This window comes from Osmerus mordax, chromosome 6, assembly GCF_038355195.1.
Source record: "Osmerus mordax isolate fOsmMor3 chromosome 6, fOsmMor3.pri, whole genome shotgun sequence".
In the NCBI taxonomy this organism is placed as follows: domain Eukaryota; kingdom Metazoa; phylum Chordata; class Actinopteri; order Osmeriformes; family Osmeridae; genus Osmerus; species Osmerus mordax.
In genome coordinates, this window is record NC_090055.1 from 8,749,653 (window position 1) to 8,771,818 (window position 22,166).

General features: G+C 55.9%; 1 protein-coding gene across 1 annotated transcript; it reads right to left on the bottom strand.

Annotated features, from left to right (window-relative positions):
- Positions 1-1,094: 1,094 nt before the first annotated feature.
- dop1a (DOP1 leucine zipper like protein A) lies at positions 1,095-22,039 on the bottom strand. Its single transcript, XM_067237871.1, has 38 exons — positions 21,848-22,039; positions 20,458-20,653; positions 20,082-20,263; positions 19,675-19,845; positions 19,284-19,473; positions 18,966-19,164; positions 18,465-18,574; positions 17,503-17,617; positions 17,305-17,425; positions 17,025-17,144; positions 16,319-16,436; positions 15,867-15,896; positions 14,930-15,166; positions 12,808-13,378; positions 12,012-12,286; positions 11,702-11,854; positions 11,384-11,484; positions 10,797-11,062; positions 10,227-10,648; positions 8,413-10,190; positions 8,048-8,159; positions 7,741-7,923; positions 7,391-7,516; positions 7,080-7,214; positions 6,851-6,906; positions 6,334-6,438; positions 6,092-6,158; positions 5,786-5,930; positions 5,615-5,694; positions 5,363-5,472; positions 4,864-5,013; positions 4,249-4,310; positions 3,930-4,082; positions 3,329-3,465; positions 3,089-3,144; positions 2,603-2,767; positions 2,250-2,379; positions 1,095-1,953 (listed from the first exon to the last, which is right to left on the bottom strand). Exons 2-38 carry the CDS (start codon positions 20,593-20,595, stop codon positions 1,651-1,653), a joined length of 7,572 nt encoding a protein of 2,523 aa, XP_067093972.1. The 5' UTR covers positions 20,596-20,653; positions 21,848-22,039; the 3' UTR covers positions 1,095-1,650.
- Positions 22,040-22,166: the final 127 nt, after the last annotated feature.

Genomic DNA, 22,166 nt, shown 5'->3' on the forward strand with positions numbered 1-22,166 from the left:
GGTCAGAAACAAATAATAAGGCCGGTTTATTTTTGGTTGAGACGTGTGCGTTTCTCTATTCAAAGCATGGAATTGCAATGGCAGGTTGATGACGAGTGCACTGACACGAATAAATGCAAGCAGTTAAAGCTGCACCTTCTCTACTTTATCTCCAGTGAGATTCGCCGATTATAACTGTAGCACATACCAGTGTGTCAGACAGGCCTGGTCACTAGCTATGGGCTAATTATACAGCTCATACAATAAAAATTGAAATTGTGTCGAACTCGATATTAATTTAAATATAGTTCAGTGTGATTCCTTGAGTATTTATAATATTGGGTTTAGTCATAACATTTATTATTTTCCCCCCAGAAGGATAGAGTCATTTCTATTGCTTACAGTAACGCGTTAGTCACAGCCTTATAAAATGACTGCTCGTTGTAAAAGATGCTCGTCGCGTCCTCGTCCTCCTCTCTCCTCCAGCTCTCGGATTAGTCCTCACAGCGACCCTGAAATTCAACGGAGGCGTTGTTTCTTGCTCAGTCGGTACCCGGTATCATCTCCATCCAGAGCCGCGTCCAAATGCGCCCCCGTTATCCCCGTGCCACCGATGACCACCGGCGATGCTTCAAACGGAGAAGGTAGATGGTGGTGCTATCAGCAGATTGGCATTCTCTAGTGTATTTATTTATTTATCATCACACTTACTCCTCCCACTGAGTCAGGTGACACGTCACTCAGCACAGCAGCATCCCCCTCCCGCTCCGCTACTACACGGATTAAAGGGGAGGACGGCAGCCAACCAGGCTGCGGATACGTGCTCACACGCGCAGGGGTAGCCTCACTGCCTGGGGAAGTGCTGGGGATATCACCTTCACGATGAGGCATCTTCACATTTAGGCAGCCCACGAAGCCTGTAATGATGGCCAATATACGCCTAGCTGCATATGGTAGGCTATAAAGAGCAGATTGTTGTTGTAGACCTACCTGAGAAGTTGCATGAAAGCCCAGATTCAGTAGTTGTTATTTTACCATGGTCAAATAAGATTTGCAAAAACTGTCAAAGAATTGACAAAAACGGTCAAAGTTAGCGGTTTATTTTTCTTGTTGCAATGTACCAGTTGGCTACCACATTGGTCAGGAGAGACAAACCTGTGATTATTAATTTCCAGTCACTTATTAATGTTACAGACCCAGGTGCGGTAGAGACTGAGCCCAGGCTGTGCTTCCTCCAAGTCTTTATTTCATAAGTCACATCAATATGGAATGAAACACAAGCCCCAGTGGACTTCCACACAGAATGTTAGAGTCAGTTAGCACAGTTGCCCCTATATACAAATCATTAAAACGAAATAGAATAGCTTTTGAAAAGTAAAATACAAGTTGATATAAATACAAAAACAGGAAAAAAATGTACAAACTTTGTTTTTTTCGTTGATATTCCCTTATTATGTACAGGTTTGAGGTTATTTCACTAGTGTTTATAGTCTACTTCCTGGCTACTTATTCAAGTACTTCCTCTCAACTTCCTGTTGCTCAGCGAGGAATGGAGCATCTTTGAGCTCCCTTTGGCTCCTATATAGCAGTAGAGATCCCTTTAGAACATTAAAAACGCCTTTTTTATTTTACATTTCTTGATGCTTCCTTCCTGATGAGGTTCCTTGGGGTTCACGTCTTGATCAGTCCCTCTAGGAAGTCCTTCTCCACCATCTCCTCGATGTCCTGACGCGCGCGGCTCCAGAACACCTTTTGGCTCTCCAGCTTCCCGTCCTTGCTGGAGATGGAGGCGTGGCTGGGAGTGGGGCTAGGGGCGGGACCGGAACGGCTGCCGACCTTGCTATTGGACACCTGGCTGAGCAGGTTGAAGAATGGGAGGAGCTGCTCCATGCTCCGGATCACATAGAGGGTGAGGAGGAGGTGTCCCGGCTCCCAGGAGAGACTCCGACTGGAGCAGTCCTCCTCTGGGTTCTTCTACAGGAGAGGAGGAGGGAGGAAAGGAGGAGGGATGAGAGGAGGAGGGATGAGAGGAGGAGGGAGGAGAGGAGGAGGGGAAAGGAGAGGGTGGGTGAGGAGAGGACAGGAGAGGTGGAGAAAGATAGAGCAGATGAAATGAGAAGATTTCTTAATGTGTTTCTACAGAACTTCGGAGGTACGGTACCGTTCCATGTTCTAGTTAGACAGACATACAAAAGTCCTCAATCAGCCTACAGCCGTTGGTAAACATGTCAGTCTGCTATCCCAGTGATGAGGTGTGTGAGCCTGGGTACCTTGGCCCTCTTCCTGAGCAGCCTGGCCAGGCGGACCACGTAGGGTTTGAACTCCCTCTGGTGGGTTCCCTGACGACGGACCTCCAGACCAGCGTCATCACACGCCTCCGGGATGAAGGCCCAGCGGTACCTGGAGAACCCCCCCCCCCACACACACACACACAACACACACACACATATTACAGAAAACAGTTACAGTGAGCTATTGCATTAAAAGTATTTGCTAAATGATTTGCTAAATGACGAATGTATTCAAATAGGACTAATGCACAAATGGTATTAAAATTCCACTGTGGGTGTAATTTAACAATCTGACTCTCCGACTGTGTGTGTGTGTGTGAAGGGCCACCCACATCTGGAACTGGGGCAGGCTCTCGGAGGGCAGGGCCAGGGCCAGGTCCAGCAGCTTGCAGGCAGACAGGTAGAGGTTGAGCCAGCGCTGGCTGTTGTAGGAGGTGGAGAAACCGTTCCCTCCAGAGTAGGTGGTCTCCAGACCGGCCACCGACGGACCACATGTCCTGGAGACAGAGGGGAGATGGGACAGTCAGAGAGAGACAGAGAGACAGACAGACAGTGTGAAATAGAGACAGAGACGTGAGATGGGACAGTCAGAGAGAGAGAGAGAGAGAGAGAGAGAGAGAGAGAGAGAGAGAGAGAGAGAGAGAGAGAGAGAGAAAGAGAGAGAAAGAGAGAGAGAGACAGACAGACAGAGAGAGAGAAACCCAGACAGAGGAGAGACAGCACTGTCAGGGACAGAAAGAAGACAGGACTCTCAGAGATGGAGACCAGACAGTCAGCCAGTGTTCAGCAGGCAGCTGGTACATGTCTACTGTGCTCACCTGGAGATATCTTCATCCGCTAGCAGCTCCTGCTCCATCAGGAGAAACACCTGCACCTACAACACAGACACGCTCGATGAAACGCTTCACGTCTACCGTGTCGGTGAGTGACTTAGCAGGTGGGCCTAAGGATGAGTGTGTGTACAGCCGGGCATGTGTGTGTATGTTATTGTGTGCGTTAGAGCCTGTCTGCATGTGTGTGAGAGAGATGTGGTAAGAGCGTGTGTGTGTGTGTGTTACCAGTTCGGTGATCATGGTGGGCCAGAGAGAGGTGAGGTGCTGGGGAGACATGCGAAGCAGCAGCACTCTGAAGAACAGGAAGACCTGAGCGTGCAGGATGGGAACCTGGGGCAGCCTCAGACTCTCCACCAGACGCTCTGCAAGAACACACACACACGCATGGACCCAGAGAAGACATGCAGTGTATAGTTATCGACTCAGATCTGTAATACACTCCTTCCACTGCCTGGTTCTATGGAGTTAGATTTGTTTCATAATTCACAAACAAACGTCACGCGATTCACAAATGTATTTCGGGATTCACAAATGTAACGCGATTCGCAAAATAAATGAGCCCATTACATTTGTTTGCAACCTGACAAACACGAGTTACAAATCGGAGAACACGAGTTACAAATCCCTGCATTTGTGTGTGTGGATTTTTGGAACTTTCCTGACGCGCTTAGATTCACAAATGCATTTTTTCTAAAAGATATTCTATTGTATTGTATTCTAATGTATTCATGAAATACATTTGTAAATCGTGTTACGTTTGTTTGTGAATTATGAAACTAGGTCTAAGTCCATATGGTTATTGGGGTGTGTGTGTGTGTGTGTGTACCCTGGATGTCAGGAAGGTATTTCTGGTACTGGTCGACCTCGCTGCTGTAGATTGTGAAGGCCAGGCGTTTGAGAAGCATGGCTCTCTGCTCCAGCTCTGCGTCTCGGTTAGTGAACAGGTTCAGAGAGCTGCTCTGGGCCACGGCCACGCGCGCTGCAGGACGCACACACACACACACACACACACACAACACGTCAATAACCACACTAGCATGTGGTGGCATGAATACAGTTGTAGTACAGTTGTGTAACAGCTCATCGAGTTCTACCAGCCAGAGAGAGAGAAAGAGGGAGATCCACTGTATGTGGAGGTCACTCACTCATTAGGTCTCTGAAGGTGGTTTTGTCATGGGTCATCAGGTGGTCAATGATGGCTCTCCAGCTGGAAAGCAAGGTCAGGCAGTTAGTGGAGAAGACACACACACACAATACACAAGACATAACAACTGACAAGTATGTGTACTGACAATACACAGACCTTACAATCTGTCAGTCTTTCGGTCTGTCAGTACATAGACCTGTCTTAGTTAGACAGATATGTGTCAGTACAGACAGACATTTAAATGTATTCATTTAGCAGACGCTTTTATCCAAAGTGACTTCCAAGAGAGAGCTTTACAAAGTGCATAGGTCATAGGCATAGGTGCCTAATATAATGGTAGGGGAAACACTGGACATGTGTGAGTACAGACAGACAGCCAGACAGACAGGGCTGAGTGAGTACAGACAGACAGACAGACATGTGTGAGTACAGACAGCCAGACAGACAGGCATGTGTGCGTACAGACAGACAGCCAGACAGACAGGGCTGAGTGAGTACAGACAGACAGACAGACGTGTGAGTAAAGACAGACAGACAGACAGGCATGTGTGCGTACAGACAGACAGACAGACAGACAGACAGACAGAGACAGGGCGGATATGTGAGTACTGACTGGCTGACGCAGGAACAGTCCATCTGGAAGAAGGTGTGGTCCATGAAGAGGTCGAAGGCCTCTTTCTTCCAGGCGCGCCGGGTGTACTGGTAGCCACTGAGGCTGCTCAGCAGCTGGATGCACGCACGGTAGCTGGGCGCGTTGTGGGCACTGCCACACACACACAGATTGGTTTTACTACCCTACTGAATTCACCTCCAAAATAGTTTGATCCCTAAGCCAAACCCTTAATGTAATTCTAACCCTAATATGAATTCCAACCCTAACTTAAAGTTGTGGGGTCCAAGTTTTGTCTCCACACAGTCACAATTTTTCATGTACATCCTTGTAGCTATCAAGACCACACACACACACACACACACACACACACACACACACACACACACACACACACACACACACACACACACACACACACACACACACACACACACAGCGTGTCAGTCTAACAATCCAGGTGGTGGCCCAGACAGAGACACGGGTCCTGGGGGTGGCTCACCTGTGGTTGCGGAGGTAGGGCACGACGTAGTGCATGATGTTGACCAGCAGTGGGATCACCCTCTCCTTCTCATCACTGTAGAACACCATGTCCAGCAGGTGTGCTAGAACCTACCACACACACACACACACACACACAGAGAGGGGTCTGCTTGAGCTGGAGAGCTGGACCGAGGCGGTGTTTTGTGCGTGTGTGTGGTGTGTGTGTGGACAAGCAGTAGCGGGCAGCTGCAGCCAGAGCGCGGTGCGGTACCTCAGCTAGCAGAGTAAGGGCGTGCACGCTGTAGACAGATGGGGTGAAGCTGGACGCTTCCATCACTGTCAGCATAAGGTCTGGAACACACACGCACACACAGATAGTGAGAGGCATGCAGAACACACGCAGGCTGTCTGATGTCCTATCCGGGGGTCAAGTGATGCCTACCCTCTACGTCTGTCTCCAGACTGGCCCCATCCACCACTATCTGAGGGGAGGCCTTGACCTCCAGGTTCCTCCTCAGCCAGGTGGTCTGCTCCAGGGAGGAGCCGGCGATGGTGCCGATGGCCTCCACGATCTTATGGGTCACATCCTGGGGGGGGAGGATAGAGACAGAGAGAGAGAGAGAGAGAGAGAGAGAAGGGTCATCTGCACTGTTTAAGGTGAACTCGTTCCGTCCAGCGGGAGACGGGCAGACCGGGTTGGTAGCAGGACGGGACGGCAGGACGGGACGGGGGGGGGGGGGGGGGTTACCTGCAGCTCTCTCTGGTCCTTCTTGCTCTCCAGGTTAGGGTTCTTCAGAATAAACTCATTCAGAACTCTGAGAGTGGACAGGGAAAGAGAGAGAGAGAGAGAGAGAGAGAGAGTGAGAGAGTGAGAGAGAGAGAGAGAGAGAGAGAGAGAACAACAAGGGCAGAAAAGAGTGAGGCTGTGTGCAGTAATGACAAAGAGATTCATGCTTGAGTGAGAGTGTGTGTATACGCGCACGCTCTAACCCCAGTATAAGGAACTGTCCAGGCGCAGGCAGCCCCAGCTGGACAGAGTCCTTGAGCAGAGCCAGCAGAGACGGCCAGCTGTCCACCAGACTGGAGACTGGGATCCTGGAGGAGCCAAGAGAGGAGAGAAGGAGAGTGCAGGGGAGAGGAGAGAAGGAGAGTGCAGGGGAGAGGAGAGAAGGAGAGTGCAGGGGAGAGGAGAGAAGGAGAGTGCAGGGGAGAGGAGAGAAGGAGAATGTAGGGGAGAGGAGAGAAGGAGAATGTAGGGGAGAAGAGAGAAGGAGAATGTAGGGGAGAGGAGAGAAGGAGAATGTAGGGGAGAGGAGAGAAGGAGAGTGCAGGGGAGAGGAGAGAAGGAGAATGTAGGGGAGAGGAGAATGCAGGGGAGAGGAGAAAAGGAGAGTGCAGGGGAAAGGAGAGAAGGAGACAGAAGGAGAAGAAAAGGGCAATTGATATCGTCTGACGTGGTGAAGCAGTATGAGAAGACAGCCTTGGGCACACATCCTGATCTCCTCACCTCTGGACGTAAGCGTAGAAGAACTGCAGCATGCACACCTCCAGAGACAAGTGCTTCTGGAGAGAGAGAGAAAGAGTTACAGTGTGCATGTGGTCTTAGAGCGACAGATTTCAGCGTTTCCCCATAAAAAAACATCTTGTCCCACATCAGCACATCCCCCCCAAGTGAGCCTGGTCAGGTGTGTTGAGGCAGGAAGCAGGGCGTCGGCAGACAGGAAGTGGGGTCTGACCTTGTCCTTGGCGATGGCGGGCGGCTGCTTGAGGACCTCCTTCACCGTCTGCATCACCGTCTCCGTCCTCATGGCGCTCACAGACCGCACCAGCTCCACCAATAGGAGCTGCTCGTCACTAGCCGCAGGGATCACCTGTTAACACACACACACCTTCGGTATGGACACACTTACACTACACACACATTAAGACAGAGAGGTGGGGGACCAGGTTCGGAGCGTAGGGTCGATGCCTGCGGACTGCAGCAGCACCGTGGGGGTCGGGGTAGGGTCAAGGGTCATGTGTGTGTGTGTGAGAGGCCTGAGGTTACCTTGTTCCTGGCGGGAGTCTTGACCTGCCTCCTCTCGTTCCAGACGTAGGCGATGGCAGCCATGAAGTGAGCTCCGTGGTTCATGGAGATGGGCCCCAGCAGCTCCAGGATCTGCTGGCGCAGGTTCTACAGAGAGGCAGGCGGACGAGGGGACGGCTCAGTGGTTAGAGGGGTCGTAGGATCGAATCCCCCCCCCCCCCCCGCCTGTGATGTAAGCCTCTTCATCCGCCGAATGAATACATTATCACGTGAAATCATAGGAGGTGAGGAGAGGCCGGTTGTGAACCCGCAAAGAACACACCGTGGCGTCACCACGGCCACGCCACCGACTGTGGCGTTGTCACGGTTACCTTGGTGGAGCCCAGGTTGATGTTGGAGGTGGAGGCGGCGCAGGCGGCGGCCGGCCTATCAGAGCTGTCGGCCTGGTAGAGAACGCTCCACAGCAGGGTGACGGACGCCATGATGGTGTGCAGGATGGACAGGATGCCTGAACGGGCCTCGGCCAGGTGCTTCTGGTCTACGCTCACCTGGAGCTGGGGGGGGGAGAGAGGACACACACACAATGTTAAAGATACACACACATTTCTCTGCCAACTGCGAGTTTCCCTTACGAATGCGGTTCTAACAGCTAGGCTGACAGCTCTCTATCGCCCCCACCTGGTGGTACTGGGAGGTGGGGTCCAGCAGGCAGTAGTGGATGATGGCGGTCACTCCCTCCAGCACGGTCAGGATGAGGTCTGGGGGGATGCACAGGGCCATCCACTGGGGTCTGGGGGACACAAAGCAGGAAACGCACACACAAATCAGACATGGACTCGGTAACAGCGGTTGTAAACCGTGGGATGTCTCAGTTCACAGGAACCATGGCATCTGTAGAACAGGAGTGCCATCTGGTGGCAGAATCGGATATTTTATTATCTTTAATATATCACATAGCCATGCTGCTATATACGAGTGTATATAGAGGTCTACTGTACAGCCCTAGTGTATGTGTGTGTTTGTGTGTGTGTCCATCCTTTTACCTGATGTCAGTGCTCCCAGTCTCATAGCGGTACTGCTGGATCAGGTTGTCCAGGTTCCTGCACAGCTGCAGCGTTACCGAGGCGACGACCCGCCGCAGAACCTTGCCCATATAAGGCAGGGTGGCGGTGATGAGGCCGATCCACTGGGGGTGCATCTTGCAGGCGTGGTGCTGGTGCAGCGCCCGGATCACCGCGCACAGGAACATGCCCTGGCCCGTGATTGGCTGGCCGTGCAGGTACTGCAGCGACGTCATGGGCTGCTGCGGGTTGACGTGCTCCACGTCGCCGCCCAGCAGCTCGAACCCGGCCCCGGCGCCCCCTCCTCCGCCCCCTCCTCCGCCTCCCCCCGCGCCCCCCGGCCCTCCCCCGCCGACGCCTCCTCCCCCCCCGCCCCCGTCCCCGGCCTCGTCGCCGGGGCCCAGCACGCGGTGCTCCAGCACCACCAGGCTCTGCAGCAGCCGCAGCAGCTGCGACTGCACGGCGCTGCAGCCGTCCAGCTGGTCCTCCGACAGGTTGATGACGCTGTCCTCCGACAGGCCCTCCTCGGTCGCCGGCGCGTTGGCCGCGCCCGCCGCCGCCGCCCGCTGCTCGTGCCACTTCTGCGCCGAGAAGATGGACGACAGCAGGCAGTGGAGGAGGACCTTCTGCACCTTGCACTTGGACAGCACGTCGCCGATGAAGCATGCGAAGCCCTTGGCCGAGCCGTCCGTCACCTTGGCCAGCTCGCTGAACAGCAGCGTGAGCACCTCCAGGCTGGTGAGCTGCATGGCCCGGTTGCCCGCCAGGTCGCCGGGGGCGGCCGCCACGTGGGCCGAGTAGTAGCTGCGCAGGAAGTACAGGCAGAGGGCGATGATGATCTCCAGGAACATGGCGCTGCGGTACGAGTGCGAGTGCGACGAGTCCTGCGCCAGCGGGCAGTAGAAGTCCTTGCCCATCACGGAGACGCGGTGGCGGACGAGCAGGTTCTGCAGGAGGCTGAGCTGGGCCGTGTACGTGTTGTTGATGCTGGTGGTGGCGATGGCGCCCACGAAGCCGGCCGGCGCCGCCCGCAGCATGGCGGCGACGGCGGAGAGGGCGTGGAGGGCCCGCGACGAGTCGTAGAGCTGCAGGTAGAGCAGCACGTGCTGGTAGAGCGGGTGGATGTTGAAGCGGGGGGGCGCCGCCGACGGCCGGCGGCCCGCCGGGCTGACCCCGGCGCCGCCGCCAGGCGAGCCGGCGTCGCTCTCGATCTCGGACACCTCGCCCTCGCCGCAGCTGTACCAATTCTCCAGGTCGAGGCTGTCCCCGAAGAAGATGCTGGGGGGGCGGGCCTTCTCGGCCTGCAGGGCCTTCCTGTGGCGCTCCTCCTCCTTCCTCCGGCTCCTCTTCATCACCTTGGGCTTGGCGCCGGGGGACTTGTCGGCCAGCCGCTCCAGGATCTTCCCCCGCAGGCTGAGCTGGGTGGAGCTGTGGCTGCGCTTGCGCGCCTGGGCGTCGTCCACCCGCAGGGTGTGGTCCTGCGGGGCGGGGCCGTCCGTCTGCATCACGATGGAAGGGGAGGAGCTGTGGCGGGTCATGACCTCGCGAGGCTCCTCCGGCTCCTCCTCCTCCGCCGCGCCCCCCGTCGTCTCCAGGGCGACGGACAGGAACTCCAGGGTGCCCCCCGCTAGCATCTCAGGAAGGGTCTGGGGGTGGGGAGGGGGCCCGGGGGTGTCCAGGGCGAGGGGGGTCCCAGTGGAGGTGTCCGAGGAGCAGCTGTCCGAGTCGCTCGGGGGCCAGGCCTCCGGGGGGGTCGGGGGCTCCGCCTCCACCTCGTCCACCTCCCCCTCATCCACCTCATCCACCTCCCCCTCATCCACCTCACCCACCACCTGGTCTATGACCGCAGCCAGCACTGAGGCCACCACTTCTTCAATAGAACCCTCATCCTCATCTTCCTCCTCCTCCTCCTCCTCCCCGGTCTGGCTGTCCGCTGGGGGGGCGTCCGGCCCCCCTAGAGCCGTGCCCCCCCCCTCCTGCTCCTCGAAGCTGCCCTGGTCCAGCGTGGAGGAGCAGGAGGCGCTGGACTCGGAGCTCCCTGGCTCCGCCTGCTGGTCGGAGGGCTGGTACTGCAGGTTCTCACTGCTCAGGCTCAGCAGGGACAGGCTGTCGCCCAGAGGGTTGACCGTCAGGCTGAAGGGCTCCATGTCGCCCAATGGCAGGCCTCGCAGGTGCTCGGTGCCCGCCCTCAGGAACTCGCCCTGAACCTGGTTGAAGTCTGAGAGGAGAGGGGGGGGGGGGGGGGGGGAGAGGAAGAGGAGACGGTAGATCGGACGAGAAAAAAGAATAAGCAGATATTCCCCTCGATATTCTCCCTGAGGCCCAGTGGGCTCCACCTTCGACCACACACACGCGTTCCCACTCACTGTCGGAGAAGCCCGAGTCCCTCATGTAGATGGGCTCCGACGGGTCGTGCTCCGGCTGGCCCGGGCACGCCTGGGCCCAGTGGCGCTGGCTCTGGACCCTCTGGACAGACACGCGGTGGGTCTTGGGGTGCAGCAGCAGCAGCAGGAGGGGCTCCAGGACGCGGGCGATGTCGTGCCTCTGCAGGACCTGGTTGAGCCAGGCCCGGCCCACGGCGCTGGCCGACGGGTCCCAGTAGCTCAGGCTGTCCAGCATGATGAACAGAGACCTGGGGGGAGGGAAGGCACCGTAATATTCGGGTGGGACATGTTAGGGTGAGGCGGCGGTGAGAAGGAGAAATAATGGAGGGACGTTGAGGAGGACAGAAGACCCCCCCCCCCCCCCCCCTCGTGTGGAATGAAGTGGGTAGGCAGTGTGTACAAAGTGTGTAGGCAGACACTTTTATCCATGACATACAGGGGGAATTTGATCGTTCTTCCCCTGTGCTGCCCGTGGGTGTCTGTGTGTGTGTCTGTGAGTGTGTGTGTGTGTGAGTACTGGCGAAGTGAACGAGACACCAGGGTGATGCTGTGCAGCTAGGTGAGCCCACCTGTCGAAGGTGCGGTTGAAGGGAGAAGACTTGGTGATGTTCAGGTCTCTGGTCAGGTGCCACAACACTGAGAACTTCACATGAGCCTCCAGACGGATCCACTGGAAACACACACACAAACACACACACACTTGAGTAAGGAGTGTGTGTACATATGTGTGTAAAAGTCTGTGCGTCCGTATTTTAAGAGATTCCACTTTTCACACAAATTGTTCAGCTAATATCGTATGCCAAACAGAAGTATCGTGACTAGTGGTCTCCAGGCTTTTGGAGCCTAGTGTATACATGTGTGTGTGTGTGTGTGAGTGTGTGTGTGACCTTGTCCCGGTGCATGAGCTGCTGGCTGATGACGTCCTCACAGATGCTGGAGGAAGGCACCAGGTTGTGCAGCTGGTAGAAGAGCTCCACGCTGCGCTGGTGGTGCTGGGGGGTGGCCTCCCCCAGCTGCTCCCACAGGGTCAGGGCCACGCTCTGGAGAGGGGGGGGGGGGGGGGGGGGGGGTTAGACCGTCAGACCAACTCAAACCACTCGTGGCTGCTAACCAGAACGCGAGCTACCCTGTTTCAATGCTTGGAACCCAACGTGGAAAGAAACTACAAATCCCATGGTGCACCCCGTCCCCCCCCACCTTGAAGAAGTCGGTCTTCTCCGCGATGTACTTCAAGATTCCCTGAGTGAGGGGCGGCCGGATCACCACGGCGACGCGGCCCTGGCTCGGGCTCATGGGCGGGGCGGAGTCGGGCCCGCCGATGCTCTCGGCGGACACCATGGCGACGGACTGCGTGAGGCCCACCTGGTCCATGAGCAGGGAGATGGCCACGCCCTGCAAGCTGAAGTCTCCGCCCACACAGCAGGCGTCCATCAGGGTCTGCAGCCAGACAGACGGGCGCACCTGCTCCCCATCTGCAGGGGGCCACAGCACAGAGTCAACCAGACAGACACAGGCAGTTTACAACATACAGAATCAGCCAGCCAGACAAAGACGTATTCAAAGTCAGCCCGTCAGTTTAAGACATACAGAATCAGTCAGACAGACAGTCAGAGACATACAGAATCAGTCAGACAGACAGTCAGAGACATACAGAATCAGTCAGACAGACAGTCAGAGACATACAGAATCAGTCAGACAGACAGTCAGAGACATACAGAATCAGTCAGACAGACAGTCAGAGACATACAGAATCAGTCAGACAGACAGTCAGAGACATACAGAATCAGTCAGACAGACAGTCAGAGACATACAGAATCAGTCAGACAGACAGTCAGAGACATACAGAATCAGTCAGACAGACAGTCAGAGACATACAGAATCAGTCAGACAGACAGTCGGACAAAGACATATTCAAAGTCAGCCCGTCAGTTTAAGACAGACAGAAAAAAAAAGCCAGTCTGGAAGGCAGACAGCATCGGTCCATCAGCCTCACCAGGTCGCTCGTCCAGGGTGGATGTCGACTTGAGGTTGCCCTCGGCGATGTAGACGGGGAAGCTGGAACATTCCAGAAAGAGCTGACAGGCGGCGGTGAAGGCCGGCAGACACTCCCTCTGGCCCGGGGCGGAGGCAGGCTGACTGGCCGGGCCAGCTCCCGCTACCACCGGGCCTGGTCGCGTCGCGTGCCCATTCTGCTGGGTGACCTCCGGAACCGGGGGCCCTGCCCGCACCATCTCCCCCCCCTGGCCCTCCCCCCGCCCCTGGCCCTCCCCAGGGGTGATGTACAGGGTGATGAGGCGGGAGAGGAACAGCTGGAAGTGCTCCAGGCAGCTCTGCATCACGGGCTTGTCCTGGGGCTTGGCCTGGGCCGGGCCGGGGCCCCTGCGGCTGGTCCTGGGGCAGGGCTGGGCCTCCTCGGGCCCGCCGAGGTCCGGCTCCTCACCGCCGCCCTCCTGGTACTGGACGAAGTCGGAGAAGACGCCCTCGGAGGGGTGCCCGCCGGTGGGGGTGGCCCCCCCCTCGAACACCTCTCCCTCCTCCGGCAGCTCCAGTGTGGTGGGGAGGGGCTGCCGGAGGAGAGGGGGGGGGGGGGGGGGGGGGGGGGGAGGTGAGAACAGAAGACAGAACAGCTGGGGGCTGACACCTGGGTGAGTAAGACCCCGCAGACAGACAGACAGACAGACAGACAGAGAGCCCATTATGCATACACACAGCCTAGGGGCTTCCCAGCATGCTTTTGGTCTGAGGCAATAGTGCGCTCTGGAGTGCTGGACTCAGATGGCAGAGGAGACACTCTCCCCGCGGGGGGGGGAGGGGTGGGGGGGTCTTCCACTCTGATTGAGAGGGCAGACCTGGGGGACACCCTAGCCTGGTCTCCACAAAGACAGCGAGTCGGGGAGAGAGGGTGTGGGGCTCAGCTGTTACTAGCCACAGTGTGTGCCCCCCGTCCCCCGTCCCCCCGCCCCTCCTTCCTCCCCATGCTCTCCTAAGGGCCTTTCCCATGTCAGGGTGAACTATCTGTAACGCTCCAACGAGCACCCACCCAAGCACCCAACCACCCACCCACACACACACACACCCGGGGGGTGGAGACACCTTCAAACGCCTCCGTCGGGGGAGAGAGGAGGACAGTGAAGCCGGCTGTTGGACCACCCAGCCTGGGGAGGGCAGGGAGGGACGCCGGCATGGTTTTGGGGTTGGGGGGGGGGTCAGCGCAATATGGCGCGTCCGCGTCTATGGGGCGGGCACAGTATGGCATGGTTGGCAGGATGTGGGGGGGTTGGTTGAGATGAGAAGGTTGGTCAGGTCTAGAGGGGGTGTTGGCAGGCTGGCAGGGCTTGGGGGTGGGGGGGGTGGGTGGGGATGGGGTGGGACAGCTCTGGGACCAGGGGACACCATGAGGACCGGGGATGGGTGTTATCTGGGCCATGACTAGTGAGTCTGGTCTGTCCTACCCAGGGGCCGAGCTCACGTCCCCGACTGGAGCCAGTACACAGGAGCTCGGCCCAGGTCCCCGTAGGCACCGCTACACAAACACGGGGCTGTTTCGAGGGGGCTTAAAAGGGGAGATTTGTAGAGGGGCGGCGGGCCGTTGGCAGCGAGGAACGGCGACCGAGACGGGGAGCTAGTTTGATGTTCGAGGTTGGCGGTGGACACCGTTTGGGGCGTGAGGTCGAGGCGAGTCTGCTCGCCGACGCGTTTCTCTCTCGCTCTCTCCGCTGGCCGCAGAGCAAAGCGCCGCGGATGTTTACGGGGGCGCCAGGCTGAACACAGCTCAGATCTGAGGAGGAGAGCAGGATCACCACGATCAACCACCGATCTGTCAGCTTGCTGGGTCCCCAGACAGGAAGTGCAGCAGGGCAGAGAGGAAGCTGTGAGATTGACCTCGGGCTCACTGCACCAAGGCACTCTGGGATAGCAGATCCCACCCATCGACACAACACGGCTTGACCAAAATGTGACAACAAATAATTGTGCCAGCTCTTCAGAGGTCCCTACTGACCATGGATTAACTATGTTCCCAAATAAAACCTTCATAATGACTCAGGCTTCCCGAAAACACGTTGTCGCTAAAACCTACAACAACAGCGGACTTGCCGCATGCACACCGGCCTCACCCGTCTCTCCTCCTTGTCCCTGGCTGAGGTGGGGGCCTTGGACCCGGCGGGGCCGGCGGGGGGCAGGGCCAGGGGGGACACCAGGGGGGGCTGCACCTTGCTGAGGATCTTGGAGCAGAGGCGCAGGCAGTGGGTGAGCTCCCCCAGGCCCAGGGAGGGCAGCTGGCCGGTGAGGGCCGCCACCATCCGGAGGAGCAGGAGGGGGAGGTGCTCTGTCTGGATCTCGATGTACGTCTCCTGGAGGAGGAGGAGGAGGGGGGGGGGGGGGGGAGAGAGGGGTGAGATGGAGGAGGAGGCTCGTGGGAGGAGAGCAGGAGAGCCGGCATTGGTGAGGAAGCTGGTTCAGAACTCTGGAAGCTCCCGACTTCACACACATGGCATACTGTACATCACTGGACAGACAACCCCAAACACATAATACTGATAATGGTGAAATGGGGGGGGGCTGAAAAGGAAAAAATGAAGAGTGGAGGGGAAACCCCTCAACGGAACGTAGTTGTTATGAACTCAGCGTGTTGGGGACATGAGGGGTTGTTGGGTGGTGCTAACAGCATGCAGGCCCCCACCCTTCCTAACAACATCCACACTCAAATACCTCAGACAGGAAACCTATACCTCATTTCCTGTAGGGGGGGGGGGGGGTAATCCTGTCATCAGTGACACAGTGCTGAGCTCGACAGCTTCGCTCACACTGGCATAATAATAACGACGACAATCTTCCAAAACAAATACATAAATGATGGCTCACTGGTGGCCAAGCAGCGATGGAGCATGCTGGAAGGTGTTGGCGGTGGGGCGGCAGAAAGGTCAGAGTAGCAGAGTGAAGCAGGGTGGAGGGGTACAGAGCAGGGTGGAGCAGGGTGGAGGGGTACAGAGCAGGGTGGAGCAGGGGGGGAGGAGGAGGAGGAGGAGGAGGCAGGAGACAGCAGTACTTTACCTGGCAGATCACCCTCATGCTTCTAGTAGGCTTCAAGGAGAAAGAGCAGAGAGGTTGAACAGGACAGGAGCGAGCGGAGCATAGGCCAGAGGACACTGAGTGCAGAGTACACTAACACACACACACACACACACACACAGACAAACTCACACACACACACTTGCGGCATTTTCAGGAACGCACACTTGCAGACACGCGCTCGAGGAAACACACACGTACAGTTATTATTGTGTCAGGGATTCAGGTTGGAAATGCAGTCTGATAAAAGATGCAGAGAGACTACAAGACAGCACTCAGAACCTGTTATTGCGCGCACAACACACAACACAAAAGCACACTACAGGGAACACCAAACCATAAGGGCTGTGGTCATAAGCACTCACTGAGAGAGAGAGCTGAAACTGTGAGAGAGTCAGAGGCAGAGAGCGCAAGTGTGTGTGCGTGTGTCTCACCAGGGACACAATGTCCAATAGGAAGTCCACCAGCTGACAGAACTCCACCAACGAAAGCTCTGGAGACTCAACGCTCCACGCAAGCCTGGCGGGATGTGCGTTGCCATTGGCTGTTCTCCTACGATGCAGAGAGAGGGCAGTTAGCAGTTAGCCAATGAGCGATGAACACACCCCTCAAACGCTCCTCCTCCTTGTCCTCGAGATTCAAGTCTCGGGTTCATTTGCTGTCTTTGGAACAAATGGGCCTAAACATTCCTAAGTGGACCTGTTTATCAAGAGACTTTCTCAGAATACACAACTCCACAGACTACAACATCAGTGTTTCCCCTACCATTATATTAGGGGGGCGCCCTGCCCCCCGAACGGCACCCCTCGCCCCCCCTGGAAGGTCACGTAAATGTTTTTTTTTTTAATATAGCACCAGATCACAAAATAAGTCACTTAAGGTTACCTTTCCTACAAAACAGGTCTATAGCTTGCTCTTTTATTAAACAAACTAAATGGCCTTATGTTATTTATCTTATTTCCACGACGGCATGTCATTTCTGTCTCTACATGGTCGGGCGAAACCTAGGGGAAACACTGAACATCAAGCCAAGGCTTCTCAAAGCCAGTAACACCATCACTGGCCATGAACAGGAAAGTGTCCTAGATCGCCGCCACACGGAACCATCGCCACGCCTGCCGTACGTGCCGGGACACCGACCTGCAGCACTCCTCGAACCAGCGGGCGATGTAGTCCCACATGTAGTAGGGCTCGAACGAGTTGAAGAGCAGGTTGGCCGTTTTGATCAGCTCAGCGGTCTTCTTGTTCTCACGCAGCTTGCTGGAGGAGAGACACGTCAGGGTCAGAGAGCCATCGCTAAGTGCGTGTGTGTGAGTCTGTGTGTGTGTGTGTGTGTGTGTGAGAGAGTGTATGCCGATTCCCCAACCTGGCTGAGATGATTGTGGTGCTAGCTGGCTTGTGTGTGTGTGTGTTCCCCAACCTGCTGAGATGCGCGTGGTCCTTGCTGAAGGGGCTGTGGTTCTGCAGGTCCAGCTCGGTCCGGCACTGCGTGTGTAAGGTCCGGAACACCTCAATCAGCACGTCCTCCAGGATCGCTGGGCCTGTAGGGCACATCAACACTGCTGACACTGGGGCGTGTGCGCGTGTGCGCGTGTGTTATCATTAGAGTGGTCTGTACCCAGCTCTGGTTTGTCCAGCAGACTGATGAGAATGCGGAAGGGCTTGAGGTCGTGCATCAGGACGCTCTCCTCCTCTCCTCCTCGGGCCTTACCCTGCAGGATCTCCACCATGGCCTGCAACACACACACACACACACACACCTTTAATGAGGAATCCATGCACCCACACTACCCTAACATAACACACATCTACAGGGACTGCCAGGCAGGCTCAGGTGGTCAGATAGATTTACTTCCTGGTTGGGGTACTTTGTTTTTGGTGTTCTATATGATATCCCTGAGGGCAAACCCTCTGTTCCTGTGTGTCTTTGTGTTGTTGTGTGTGTGTGTGTGTGTGCTTGTGCGTGTGTGTGTGTGTGTGTGAGCTCGTGTTTCACGCTTCGTCTGTCACATAAGCCAACACGGTCCCTGCAGTACCGGAGTCTCCCAGCGGGGGGGCTGCAACAAGTGGCAGCAGATGGCGAAACAACAGACAAACGACTGAGAGGCAGAGCTATCCCGGTGTGTCTGGCTGTCTGGCTCCCGTCTCCCCCCCCCCTGAGTAACTGAGACATCACACGCTGGCCTGCCCTCGGAGGAGTGGAGAGAGGGGGGGGGGGGGTGGCTGTAAGGGGGTGGGAAGGGGAGGCGGGGGTGGCGAGGGAGGTGATGGAGGGGAGGCAGGAGGGCAGAAGGTGGAGGACTTCACCTGCTGCCAAATGTTTTGAAACCCCCCAACCCCCCCTCCTCTCCTGTACCACTTTTAGGCCATGAAGTTGTTTAGGGGCTTCGTACTGCATGTCTTGCACGTGTGTGTGCGAGTATGTGTGTGTGTGTGTGTGTGTGTGTGTGTGTGTGTATGTATGTATGTATGTATGTATGTGTGTGTGTGTGTGTGTGTGTGTGTGTGTATGTGTGTGTGTGTGTGTGTGTGTGTGTGTGTGTGTGTGTGTGTGTGTATGTAAGTGTGTGTGTTACAGACCTGCACCAGCATGTCCTTGGAGTAGGTGTTGAAATACAGAGTGGCGTGCTCCTCTGGGTTGCTCTGTCGGGTGCTGCGTGGACCTGTTCTCACACCGTTGTTGTCGAAGCCTTGGGAACGGAACACGCACACACACACACACACACACACAAACAGGCTGAGAATGAGCTGGGGCGAGGACATGAAAGTTGCTCCTCCTCAGACAAAGCGGCCTAGCAGAAACTCACCGGCAGGGTCGTCCGTCATCAGACGCACGTGAGAGAGAGCAGAGTACTGACATCAACACCGGGGTACAAAGCTACACAGCCGTGTGTCTGTGTGTCTGTGTGTGTGTGTCTGTGTGTGTCTGTGTGTGTGTGTGTGTGTGTGTGTGTGTATGTCTGTGTGTGTGTGTGTGTGTGTGTATCTGTGTGTGTCTGTATCTGTGTGTGTCTGTATCTGTGTGTGTCTGTATCTGTGTGTGTCTGTGTCTGTATGTGTGTGTGTGCGCGTGCCCCCTACCCAGCAGCCAGGCATACAGCCTGCGGTTGAGGGACATGTCTCTCCTCAGGACCACGTGCAGGGCGGCCGACAGGATGCGGATCATGTCGGGCCGGGTGGCCTGGCTCATGTGGAAGGGGAAGCAGAACAGGATGAGGTCCAGCGTGCTCCTCTGGACCAGGACGCTGGAGTCCTGCACGGACGTGCTCACCGCCTCCACCTGCAGGCCGGAGGGCGACACCGCACGTGAGGTCACGACCTTACCCTACTTAGGAACGGGGGGAGGGGCGTGGAAGGACTCGAGCCCGCAGAGGCGCTCGTCCGCGCAGACGCACGCACCATGAGCTCGATGTCGCTGCCCATGACGTACAGCTGGTCCTCCATGGAGAGCTTGCGGTTGAGGTGCAGCAGGACGAAGGTGACGCCCGGCAGCCGCACGGCCGGGCTGGTGAGGATGCTGCCCCACAGGGCGCTGTAGAAGGCGCACTGCTCCACCGCCCCCGCCACCTTCTCCAGCAGCGCGTTGGTCCTGAGGATTGAGGTTCGGATTGTGACGCGTTCAAAAAGGATGCCGCGGTAATGCTGCGAGATCCCGTCGCGTCCCTCGTGACAGCGGAGGTGTTCGTGTCCTCGGGATCTCTCTTCACTTCCCACTCGTGCGTTACCCGCACGCCCCCCCCCCCCCCCACACACACACACACCCACACCTCCCCCCCACCTGCTGTGTTACCTGTCGTAGTATTCGGAGCCCTCCTCCAGGCCGGGCAGCACCCCGGTGAGCAGGCCCTGCAGGCCTGGTTTGAGGGTCTTCCCCAGGGGCAGGTAGTAGGTCTCGTACAGGCCCAGCAGCGCTGGCTTCACTGACATGGCTGCGTTGGACAGCAAGGGGAAGAGCCCAGCGCTGTGGCACAGAGCGAGCACAGGGAAAACAGCCGAGGACACAAGTCAACATGGAGAAGGCGTACACAATGGAAGTAACAGGCTCACACAAATACACTTCTTCCTGTGTAGCCTGATGTCGAAAAACAACATGCTATTGACAGCTAGTACCTCTATATTACAGTACATGTGAGGGTGAAGCTGTCCAGACAGCCTGTACGTAGGTACCCTCAGAGCTGTCTGTCCGGCCTACTGTACCTGTAGAGAAACAGGTCCTTGGCCAGCCTCTTGGGCCCGATGATCTTGAAGATGATCTCGTAGGTCTCCAGGGCCTTGCGGTGCACGCCGCTGGGCAGCGCCGGGTGGAGACACTGGGCCAGCCGTTTGCCGATCGTCAGCTTCTTAGGCACCACCTGGTACTTGGCATTGTTCTGGAGCACCTGGTACAGACCACAGACGGGGGTTAAGACACTGCCGTGCTTCGTCTGGCGGCACGGTGGGTGACAAGGCTCGAGAGCTGCCAGGTGTCAGTGCGGAAGGTTCTATCCCTGCGCGAGATGATGTGGGTGGATTTGTTTGCGATGGGTGTGAGGAATAAGATCCTAGTTTGTTTGTTGTGCGTGAGGCGCCCGACCTTGTTGAGCTTCCCCAGTGCTGAGATGAGGTCGGCCCATTCGCTGGAGTACTCAAAGTTCTTGAGGGCCTTGTCCACGGCTGCCACATAGTTCCTGTACTTGGAGTCGCTCAGAAGCTCCACCTCCTCCGCGTTCATCCTCCCCTCTGATTGGTCGGCTACAGGGCAACACCGGGCTCACCGACACACATCACCCCTGCTGGGGAGAGGGGAGGTGAAGAGAGGGAGACGGCGAGGGGAGACAGAGGGAGAAAGACGGAGGTTGAAGAGGGGGAGAAAGAGACCATGAGAGGTGGAGGGATGGAGGGACAACAGGAAGATAATGACTCAAAGTTATGACAGGCCTGAACACTCACAGCCCTATTTCATGCATGAAAGCTTAATCCGTGTCTCGCTATTAAACATGCCGTTAACTCCGGAAACCAGTCAGCCCTTCGGCTGGGAGAGAGGGCTGCTGAGCTCATGAAGAGGCAGGGATTGTTTATTGACGGGTCACATGATATACATGAGGTGCAAAGTCTGGCAGGCGGTAGTAAACGGCCAAGCCTGATGAGGTTGGTGGAGACAGCAGTGCTGAATCATGCAACGCATACCGGATCCCTGTGTCTGACACCCCAAGAGAGCAGGAGAGGTGGAGAGGAAGAGAGGAAGAGAGGAGAAGAAGAGAGGAAATCTCGCTGATAATAGGGAAATCAACTGAGCAGCAGGGAACCACAATGCCACCCTTTCAGCTAAAACTGATTTCCAGAGAATGTAAATCCAGATCGAGATGCCACATTCCTGCACGAGCAAAGAAGGGGATTCCACTTCATCACATGGCAGACTAGCCAGCACACAATGAAACTTTCTCTTGAAAATGAAGTCAAAATTTTGGCACGTGGAAGGTTTCCCTGGCACTATAGAGTTGTCACACGAATGTATTAAATGAGAATACTGAATGCATCTCAAATGTCAATCGAAATATAGCCTGTGGCTAAATAATGGCCTGGGGCAAGCAGCCCATGACTCATATACATGAATGGCAAAGACCCCTGCAAGGCTACCTATACAGTAGCCTGTTGTTAGGCCTGGCTATTATGAAAAATCAGCCAGTTTGAGCCTCTATATGAACAAGAGTAAAACACACCGGTACTCGTCATACAAAGCTGCTAAATACCCGGACACCACTGATTTGGGAAGGGGGGAACTGTTACAGAATATATCACTGAACAGTTTATATTTGAGTGATATTTAACAAACAACTCAGGTTAGCTAGTGTGAAATGTCACACGCAACAACAACCCAATAAAGACACCGGATGCGATTAGGTAATTGTTTAGCTAGCTAGGTAACGTTAGCCATGTTGGCAGTACAAGAAGAGCGGGTGTAAACGTGAATGAATCATGCTTACCGTTATTAAGATATTGCTGAACAACTGACACTACTCTAAAAACGACTAACGGATAAAGGACACAGCTGTCAGCAGCTGTATCATAGGCAAGCTAACGTCAGCTTGGCTTCCGATTCCGACTCTTCTTCGTTATGTTGCAGCTGATGCGCTGCGCTGGGCCCCGGTGTCACTCGATTAAGCACGCTGTGACACTTGTCATGAAGACACAGAAGGCTTGCGAGCCAGTAATATATAGCTAATCATATCTACATTATTCATAGCTTTCCTTGTGTTTGTCTTGGTGATTTAAACGGCTGTCGCCATTATCAGCCCCTGGATA